Source organism: Corapipo altera, unplaced genomic scaffold (assembly GCF_003945725.1).
Source record: "Corapipo altera isolate COAL_440 unplaced genomic scaffold, ASM394572v1 52, whole genome shotgun sequence".
Classification (NCBI taxonomy): domain Eukaryota; kingdom Metazoa; phylum Chordata; class Aves; order Passeriformes; family Pipridae; genus Corapipo; species Corapipo altera.
This window is the reverse complement of record NW_020884930.1, coordinates 3619101-3629857: the sequence shown is the minus strand read 5'-3', so window position 1 is coordinate 3629857 and position 10757 is coordinate 3619101. Positions and strand designations below refer to the sequence as shown.

Genomic DNA, 10757 nt, shown 5'->3' with positions numbered 1-10757 from the left:
TCTGTCTGCAGGCATCAGCAGCAGTGCTGGGAGAAATGTGCAGGTGCAGGTGTACAGAACTGCCTTTGCTGTCAGAGCTGAACCTGTATGCAATCCTTTGTGTCCAAGGCTATTTTGGTTTCAGGGTCTGTATGAATGCGCTTGAATTGCCCTGGGAGCCTGATCTCTCCCTGCTCACAGTAGGGAGAATATTGGCGTTTCATTCTGCATACCAAACTAGTTTTTGTTATCTTCCCAAAAACTAGTTCTTGTTGTGTATCAGGGCCACAGGGACCAGAAGCACTCTGCACACTTGATGTAGTTATAGAGAGGTCCTGAGTCATTTTCTTCCAACACAAATTAATTTTTTAATATATGGTTTGATAAAGATTTGTTACAGTAATGTTTTGAGCAGATTAGCAGTACTTGTGCTGAACTATAAATTTTCAAATACTGCTTTTCTCCACTTCGAGTTAAGTACTTTTCCAAATATTACTTTATGCCATTAGAAACTCATAAGGTGTCTTTTATAGTTTTCTATACTGATTTATAAAAAATTAGGAAACTGAGTATATAATTGTTTCATTAACATATTAAAAGTTGTATATGCTTGTTCGGTGCACAAAAATATGTTCAATCAATTTAGATAAATTTATCTGCATATCTTCATCTTTATGGTTAAAAAACAAGAATGAACATTTCTTTAGGGGAAGGAAACCAAGTAAAATAAATCACGAGTTTTGCTGGACAGTTCAAAATTTGGTTGTCGCCAGTAGTGCCCGTGTATTAAATAGGTCCCTTTAGTTTGTGATAGTGGATAAGGATCACAAATATGTTGTTTTTTTCCTTGATTATGCAACTGCTAAGTGGGGACTTCACATTTCTACCTCATAGGCATGCTGAGATGTGATGATACATCTTCCGAGTATGCGCCACTATTCAAATACTAGGTCTGATTTTTTTATTTCTTCCAAATATTTATTTGTGAATATATGTGAACTTCTCCAGTCATTTTCTGACATGTGAGGCACTTCAGGTAGTTGAGTGTCTTGACTTGTATTCTGTGTGAACTTTATTAAAAAAAAAAAAAGAAATTAAAACAAGTGGAAAACCCTGCTCACATAAACAGTCAGTCAGTTTCTCTCTCCAAGAAGAAGAAAATATGTGTTTGGTTCTTTCACAAAATATTTGTGTTCTGTGAAGGTCTGTAAAGGTTTCCATGTTCCACAACTGACTGTCTTCCCATCCTAAGATGAATAAGTGATAGCAATTGCTGTTTCTTCTTTGCTGTTGAAAGGTTCATATGTACTGACCTATTTTGGCATTTTTTGTTGCACAGTGGATCTGCTGTTATAGTACAGCAAGAGGTGCTGGAGCATTTTCCATTGTTATTAATGCTAGCAAATTAATTTGCCAAGATCCCGGGCTCAAAACTTTTCAGAACATCTACTTTTTGTGTTTGGTTTCCTGCATATTACTTTCAGAACGTTTTTGACTTATGAAATGTTTTCCTGTTTAAAAAGCAAAAAAAAGTGGTGGGGTTTTTTTGTTTTGTTTGTTTGCTTTGTTTTGTTTTTAAATGGGAGTTATTTCAAAAGAAAGGGAACCATTGAAGTTGTTTGGTTTATCTCTAGTTACTAAAAGTAATGAAATTTAATCCAATACTTGAAAATTACAAAGCGAGAAATCATTGTTCATTAGTCATGGAACAAAAGAGGTCAAGGTACACCACCTTACGGCACAAAAAGTAATTAGGTAAAAAACGAGTGGCCTATCTTAGTATCAATGTATGCATGTGCTGCAAAGAAAGAGAAATTTTTCCCAATGTGTGTAACTATCTCTGCAGAGGGAAAGAACATACAGTTCCACCTTGGTCCCAGTTCTGGCAAAAGTATGACTAAGTATGACCCCAGTGTATGGGCAAAATATGCTGCCCAAGGATCAATGAGCATTTTCAGTTCTTTGTGTCTGAGTCATGGTAATCTCCAGCCCATGACCCAAGTCCCACTGGGGCCATGAGAGAACAGTTAGAAATCCTTCAAGCTACATCTGGCTAGGAGGAGGATTGTAGCCCTCTGGGTGATTAACTGAAGCTCTGGAATGTGAGATTTTGTTGTAATCTTTATCTTAATGTGTAACAGCAAGTGTAATGGGAAAGCTGAGGGCAATCCTGTTCTCAATCCTGTTCTCCCCAAGGCCCTTGAAGGATGGTGACTGAGGCAGCTTATAGAGTTGCATATCCCACGGTTTCAGACAATTTCTAAGTACTTACTGCAGTCTGAATGGGAAACAAATATTGAAGTATTGTAACTTGTTGAAAACAGCTGCTCTATAGGAGATCAGGTTTTGGATAGTAAGAAAGGGGATGAAGTCAGCCAAGATGGTGCTTTTTACCTCTCTAAACATGTGGAAATCAGACCTGTTTTTCTCACAACATTTACAGTTTTCTTTTCCATTTTCAGTAAACTCCCATCCTTCCATGCATACTTAGCACAGCCGTGACACAACCACTTTAGCAGAGTGCCTGCTTTCAGGCAGCTAACCACAACAAACCTAACTGGGAATGCTTGCAACAGGTTCATCTCAGAGCTCTGGGTTTTGTTTTTCATCATCTCTGTTGAAACTGCTTGCAAACTGCCTTCTTAACATGTGCCATGCTCTTGCAGGCCAATCTGCCCCTGCTGCAGCGGGAGCTGCTGCATTGTGCAAGGCTAGCCAAGCAGAACCCAGCCCAGTACCTCGCCCAGCACGAACAGCTGCTTCTGGATGCCAGCACCACCTCACCCGTTGACTCCTCGGAGCTGCTTCTCGATGTGAACGAAAACGGGAAGAGGCGAACTCCAGACAGGTGAGCACTCCTGCCCTTCCATACCCTCCTCAGAGTTTCCCATGGGTCTGATGTCCTGACCTCCACGATGAAGAGGGGAGCTTGTGGGTGGATGCCTGAGGGAAGCTTGGATGATGTTCCCTGGGGGCGGGTGCTATCCTGCCTTCAGTTCCAACCTGACCTTGAATGTTTCCAGAGATGGGACATCTACCACCTCTCGGGGCAACCTGTGCCAGTGTTTCACCAGCCTTATTGTTAAAAATTTCTTCCTTATATCTAATCTGAATCTCTTACAGGTTTAAAACCGTTATCCCATGACCTATCATAACAGGCCCTGCTTATGCATGTTTGCCTATACATACATACATATATATATAGAGGGAGAGCTACATATACTTATAAATCTCAGTTAATACAAATACAATACATGCATACACTGATTCAGTCAAGAAAATCACCTGAGGACATACTGTGATCATATCCATGTGGAAGTAATGGCCAGCCAGTACTGTACTACTTTGTGCATAATATTTCTGTGCATCTTGAAGGACAAGCAGCAGATCATGCCATCTCCACGTGCAAGTCCTTTGCATTTGAGGTTTTGTTGGACTAAACAGTAAATATGAGGAAAGTGGTTAGGCATTTGCATTGAGAAGTAGAAGGCAAACCCTAGAGCAGTCAGGGCTTTTGATTCCTTCTGCTGTGCCATGGTTCCATATCTGTATATCCAATATGCATAAGGATATTTCTTCCAAACAGGAGAAATGCTCACTGAAATCTCTTTTGTTGTTGAGCTGAGTAAAGAGTCCATGCAGAAATGGGGCAAGTGAGTGCATGTGTGTGTGAGCTACAGTGGCTTTAGGGCTATGTAACAGTTTTTCTTTTTTGAATAAAGTTCTTTGTTTAGTGTTACAAGAAAATGACTCTTGCGATTATTTATTTTCAACTGTCTTCCCATGCTAATGTTGGAAATTCAACTAGCATTTACATTTTACCTTTGAGAGACTCAAATAGTGTATTTTCATAGATTTGTTCACCGTGGACTGTATAGTGTGGATAACTTTTTTCTAATGCTGTTCTGTCAAATGCCACTACTTGCATGCCTGAGGCGTGGCAAGCATCCTTGTTATCCTTTAAATGAAGAAGCTGAAGATTTGCAAAGTCAAGAAGCAGCATAAGTTTGTAAAGGTGACATTTTTGTGTAGGAATGGGCTGAGATAGCACAAAAATAAAGTCTGAAAGCTCGTAGTAAAACTTAAAGCTCCTCATAGCAAGAAGTGAACAGTAAAATTTAAAGTAACATAGCCATTAGATAGACAAAAATGTGAAAGTGTTTGAAATTAGCTTGTCTGTTTCACGAATCACTATCAACCAGCAAGGAAATTAAGATACCAACAGAGAAGCTCTTTTATGTGTACTCTCTTTTCACCGTTTTTCCCTGACAACTAGACCAAACTGAAACAGCCATTGGGGTTAACACAAGCCTGCTAACTGCACCCCAGAAAGATTATTAATTTTCAGATGTTTTACGTGTAGTCTCTTACTCTGTGCAAAGAGATAAATTTTCCAAAGGTGAAATAGCTTCCTGGCATTTCAGAAAAACTCATCCTTTCTTTTTGACTCTACAGTTCATTGCTGTCATGAAAAATGCTCACCTGAAAGGAGACTGCCCAGTTTGCCCATTGGAATCGTACCTTGAGCTTAAAAAATAAGTTGTTTTTTTTCAGTATCAAACAACCCTGTCACTGGTTAGTCACACCTACTTCTCCGTTGACTATGACTATGATTAAAGCTATACAGAAAAAAATATGCAGTCATTTTGACTGAACTAATTTCAGTGGAGTTGTCTTGAGCACTCAAGAACATTCATACTACAGATTTAGTAAAAAGAACAAGTTCCTTTTGGAAAAATTCTTAAATTTACTGAATGGGAGTCTGCATGCCTTTTGCTTTGGATAATGTAAGTAAACCAACCACAAAAAGCTGTCCTCAGAGGTTGAAAATGCCCAGACTGGGTGAATATTAAAACGAAATACTTGCCTGGCTTTATACTCATTGCACTATTAATTATTTTAATTGTTTACAGAGAAGCAGGAGAAAACATTTGGAAATATGTATACCTTTTGTTTAGATATCTAAGTAATTTTCAAATATACTAATACAAATACAGAAGAACATACCAGACATCCTTTAAGAGAAGAGTTTTCTGTGACTCTGTGGCTAGCATATGGAAAAAAATTGCTAAAAGGCAACATCTTTCCAGGGGAACTAAATGCAGTTGGAGTAATTTTGATTGGAAATATATCTCTGAATGAAGTAAACTGTGGTATCTTTTTCACTTCTCAATGTATGTAATATACACACAGACATACGTACACTGTATATAATGTGTATGTTATATATGTACGCACATATATATCTCATGTATAGATGTGTATGTGTAGAAATATATATCCATCCACACATTCATATTGATATTTTTTGTTTGGACATTAACTGCATACCATTGATTCCAGTAGAGGTAAAATGCAGTATGGGACTAGGCAAAGGAAGTGGAATATGTGTTACATGTAACCACATCCACCTCGTGATTTTTTGTTAAAGAAAATCCACATACAGTAATTTTTTCTGCTTATAATTTCAGAACCTTTTCTGCATATGCATTTTCCAATTCTGGTTATTTATCTGCATATTCAAGTCTACTGTATGTGAGATTTTATAGAGCAATCTGACAGCAGAGCTTCGTGTTTTACTGAATGTTTTCATGGTGCATATGGTCTGACATGGATGAGCAGCCACGGTGAGATTTTGGAGTCTATTAAACTAGCTCATTAAAAAGATCAATCTGTTTCTGTAATAACACTGGGAACCATCAGTCACTGCAAGAGGGGAAAACTGACACCTGAGGAGACAACACATTTTGGTAATTTGTTCATGACATGTCACGAACAAAGTGTTCACTATATTTTGTTTACAACTTTTGGAGTTGACATTCTACTGTAGTAAAGCAAAGGAACTTGGACCAAAGTGAGATTTTTATCTTGGTAAATGAATGCTTAGTTACAAAGGACATGATTTTAAATACATTAACCACAAAAAACTTTTCGCTAATTCGTCATCCTTTGAGCTTGCTGGGAAAGGCTGTACAGTGCATGAGCATGTCATATAGTGACTCTACACGTGCGACAGTTGCCTACAAAGTGGATATAGGATAGCAAAAAACTGTTAGAATAGCATTAATTTTGAGTGAGAAGAAAACAAAAGTGGCCGTGATTGTGTTGTGACTTGAGAAGTGATTGCTGTACACTTGGCACCCATAACCAGAAATATGTGTCAAAGGTACCTGGGCGTGGAGATCAACTTCGATAATACTTTTAAATAAATCTTATTTGAAGAGGCTTCTCCACGTCTCAGCAAGGTGAAGGATGCTTACCGCTCTTACAACTATGCTCCTTGGTAAGCCATGTGTAATTATGAGGAATTTTAAAAGAATTTTCTTAATATGAACTGTTAGCAAGGCAGTAGTAATCTTTTCTGTAACAAAGTATTATAAACAAGTACTTTATTGCAGCAAAGCATTTTATCACTTGTTTGGTCATCAAACCTTTATTGGTGGAAGTCAATTTAAATCAAAGCACCTTGCACAAATAGCAGATAAACAGCTTTGCCTCATTTCTTGCAAGCTAACTTCAGTGTTCTTTGAAATTGGTGTAATACTCTCGATCAGGTGAAACCTAATTTTCCAGCCAAGGCAGTTTTGCATGGTCAGATTTTCTACCCAGGAAATTATCCATAACTTGCAGTAATTTAAAACTGAAATTATAACCTAGAAACAACATAAATTCTTTTAAATGGGTACAAACTAATGACTACTGTCTATTCTGCTATCTTTAGTCCAAGTAAATCATAGCTCCAAGTAAAATGACCTCTTGTGTGTTTATAGCTGAAGGACCCCATCTATAATATTGCCAATTTTCAAAACAACGGTGTCGATTCACATGCACATAAAGGAAAATGTGCCCAACAGGAGCAAGAAAAAAGGTGTCAGGTTTCCTGCACATTCAGTGTTATTTGCTCTCTACAGCTTGTGGTTGCTTTGCAACATCAGATGAATCAGATAAAAAGCAGATGAAAACAGATTAAAACTGTGATGGTGTTATATTTGGAACTAGTATTCACATGGGTCTGCCAGTTACTGAAACAGGAAAACAGGAGTGCTTCCTCAGCCTCCTGGGGAAATGCTGACGCCTTGTCCCAAGGGCTGAGACTTGAAAGAATGAGTAGAACTGAGATCAGAAGCAGACTAGTAGGTGGAGTTCAAAGCATCTGAATTATGGCATTTTTCAGTACTTTGTCTTTTATCGCTGTATTCAATATATTTAGGTATAGTAAATTTGGCACTGATTCCTGTTCTGATGAGGTTTTCTAAGTTATTACTCTTTGTATATGTTATATGGTCAGAAACATAAAATGAGTCTGTGTACAGTCACATTCTGGTATTCTGCTAAGTGCAGAAAATATAACGGTAAATTGTAGAATTAAAGTTTTAACACCCAGAAAAGACATCACATGTCTTTTAATTTCAGTAAATGTGTTTTCAATGGTCATGTTAATTTCTGTGTTAGTTAAAGTTCAGTGGATATGCTGGTGTGTTGTTCAAGCTAATGCAGTGCATTCCAATTAAGGTAATTAAGTACAAAGTTAAGGTAATTAAGTACAAAACATTAATACACAGAGTGTTTCCCCACAGACAGTTCCTGGAGGGTGGTTGGTTGCTTTCTGGGGGAGGGTTTATTGTAAAGCAGTTGGTTTTAACAGCAGGCAAGAAAATTAGATTAAATTTACCTTTCTGTCAAAGTGACAAAAAAATTGTATTATAACTAGGAAAGATACATTATGTCATCCACTTCTTACAGAGGATAAAGTTATTTTTTAAAAAACCTGGAATATATCAGCAGTTTAATAAAGGTTTTTGGAGGGAAGAATGAAACTTCAACAGTTTCAGTATTTATACCTAATAAACTTTCTGATCAAAGCTAATATTTTGTTTATTCCTATGGTAAATAAAACCATACTTAAGTAAAATGAAACTTCCTTAAAAGAACCTATTGAATTGACTCTAGTCTTTAATTTTTTTTATTTAAATGGAAAATTAGTTCAATGTGAGTTCGAGCTTCTCAGACAGAGGTGACAAGTAGAGACTTCTTTGGAAATACCTGATTATGAATTTAATTAAAGCATATCTTAGAACATAAAATGTCCTTCTTCCCAATAACTCTTCCAAGTTGCCTGAGCATAAAACTCCTATCTAAAGTAACAGAGTGGGAAATCCTGAACGTTATTGAGGACTTGAGTCTAACCACATCTTCCTGCAAAATTAATTACAGTCACAGCACCTGTGACCAGAATAGCCCAGACAGTGCAAAAATCTCTGAAGGAAGCATTTCTCATCATCTGGAGTCGTTCTTCCCCAAAATCTCAGTGTGACACTGATCTTGATGGGAGCTCATGGCATGCTGAGCTTCAGCACACTGGCATGCACTCCCTTGAGAATGTCTGCTGTCCTCTTGAAAAAAACATTTGTTGAACTGCCGATTTCTCCTAATTACTATAAGCTACAGCATTACTGAAACTAGGAATTTCTTGGTCTGTAGCTTCATGTGTCAGTTCATTGCTTCAGCTCTGTAATTACATGTGTATCCATCCCATCAACCAGTGATTCAGTGAAGGCTGCTTGCTCTCCAGCCCCTCTTTAGGTGGCTCCATCAGAAAGCTCACCCTGCTACTGTTTCTCAAGTTACGGGGATAGATAGAAAAGGTGAATGAGTCCTGTGTACATTTTGCATGTGCAGTGTTATGAAATGTTCTGCAATACTACATACTTGGAGCAAAGTGAAAGAACAAACTTTAGTTCCTGATGATACATGTGTAGATGGGACTGCATGTTCCTGAGCTCTGCTCACTAAGTGAATTAAAGTTCCTTTGCTTTGTTTTTCAGAACCAAAGAAAATGGCTTTGACAGAGAGCCTTTGCACTCAGAGCATCCAAGCAAGCGGCCCTGCACTATTAGCCCAGGCCAGCGGTACAGTCCAAATAACGGCTTATCTTATCAGCCCAATGGTCTGCCTCATCCCACCCCACCTCCACCTCAGCATTATCGTTTGGATGATATGGCCATTGCTCACCACTACAGGGACTCATACAGACACCCCAATCACAGGGACCTCAGGGACAGAAATAGACCTATGGGTAAGGCACGTTGATTTTCTGCATTTTTTTTTTCAGGTTTCTGTTTTCCTTGTATTTCTGTATTGTGAACAGGATTTTTTTACCTGCCATTCAGATATAGTCTTTATTGCTGTTTGTCCATCTAGCTACTTCTAATGGCTTTATTTCAGATTTATATTTCTAAAAGTGAATTGAATTGTGTCTTAAGCGAGAGAGTCAGAAGAGGGAGGAGCCTGTGCTTTCAAAGCTGCATCGGTAACAAAGACACTCGGGTCTATGTCAGGCAAGGATAGGTAGAGCTTTCTATTTTTCTTATATTCTAATGATGACAACCTCAATATAGCTTGGTTTCAGCTTAGAGTAGAAAAAAGTTATTATCTTTTGGAGAAGTGTTTTGTGTATGACATCTGAAGAGCACAGTGCAGCATGGGGATGTCTGCAGAGGATGCAAACCGCAGAAGCATCAACCACACCCCGTGCAGCACAGTTTGGTTTAATGGGGTGTCTGATGCTCTTGGATTTGCCTGGCTTGCTTCACATCTGCACTTACTGTTCTTCCTTGTTTTAAACAAATCTTCAATAAAAGAGGAACGCTTACAAATATTCAGCATCTGTATGGAGGAGGCTAAACAAAGAACAAGTGTTGGTTCCCCTTGAGTGTTGATAATAAATACTGGCTTGGTTGTATCATGTTGTCAACTGCTCTGATATATGTGCTACATTTTAACCACATGTTGTTAAAACATCTGTGAAGGGATGAACCCTTAATGATGCTCTGTTGACATGGTAGTAATTACTGCATTTAGTGAAATAACATTGAGTTTATACTAATATTTTTTCAATTCTCTGAAGTACAGCTAGTATTCAATACACTGAGTTACCAAATAATAGCCTTGCTGACTTCAAGTAGTGCAAATGAAAAATTACATATTGTATTCTGTTATATTTATGTATATAATAATTGTATATAGTCAGAAAGTGTTATGTCCATTTTTGAAAGGTCATCTTACAACCTATAGAACTGGCAGAATTGAAGAGATTAAATTGAACAAAATGGTAACATCTTGTGTGGGAAAAAGGACTAAGGCGAACTTAGAGCAAAGTTTTTAAGCTTCCATTTTTTTGTGGTGGTGGCATTCTGTATGCTAGAAGAGGTAATGTATGACATTTTTGTCTATAGGCTCTTTTTTCTTCTGCCTTTTTTTTCCCCTAGAGGACTCCCAACATTGTAAACATGATTTGCTCCCTTTTGGCAGGGTTGCATGGCACACGTCAAGAAGAAATGATTGATCACAGGCTAACAGACAGAGAATGGGCAGAAGAGTGGAAACACCTTGACCATGTAAGGACTAAATATACTTTATGTATAATTGTTTGAAAGGAGCCCTTCTAAGATAGGACTTTAAAATTTTTCTTTTAAAACAAATCTGAATCCCAGGACAAGTTTTGAAAGCATTGGTGATTAAATCAGAGAGCTTGATGTTCCCCATGAGATAACTCATACCAGGCCTTACTGTTAAGTGCATTCTGCAGTATCCTAATTATTACAGTCTGCCAAAAGAGGAATGGACTCTTGTCTGTAAATGCTGGATCTGGGGCATGTTGAATTTGTTCTTTGAATTTATTAACTCTTAGTTTGTAGACATCAGTTCTGGACCAGATCACCTGGCCACTGTGGTGCCCTGTGATACTAGTGGTACGACTGCAGGCTGTTCAGTCTTTC

The 10757-nt window shown here is 38.0% G+C and overlaps 1 protein-coding gene across 7 annotated transcripts in view; it reads left to right on the top strand.

The window, feature by feature from the left end:
- Positions 1 to 10757, top strand: part of RUNX1T1 (RUNX1 translocation partner 1) — a 111940-nt gene that overhangs the window by 73733 nt on the left and 27450 nt on the right. For all 7 annotated transcript variants that reach the window (XM_027659128.1, XM_027659131.1, XM_027659129.1 and 4 more), the window contains 3 exons: positions 2646 to 2827; positions 8805 to 9055; positions 10291 to 10376. In XM_027659128.1, the coding sequence (XP_027514929.1) occupies positions 2646 to 2827; positions 8805 to 9055; positions 10291 to 10376 (519 nt within the window). The remainder of the gene's footprint in view (positions 1 to 2645; positions 2828 to 8804; positions 9056 to 10290; positions 10377 to 10757) is intronic.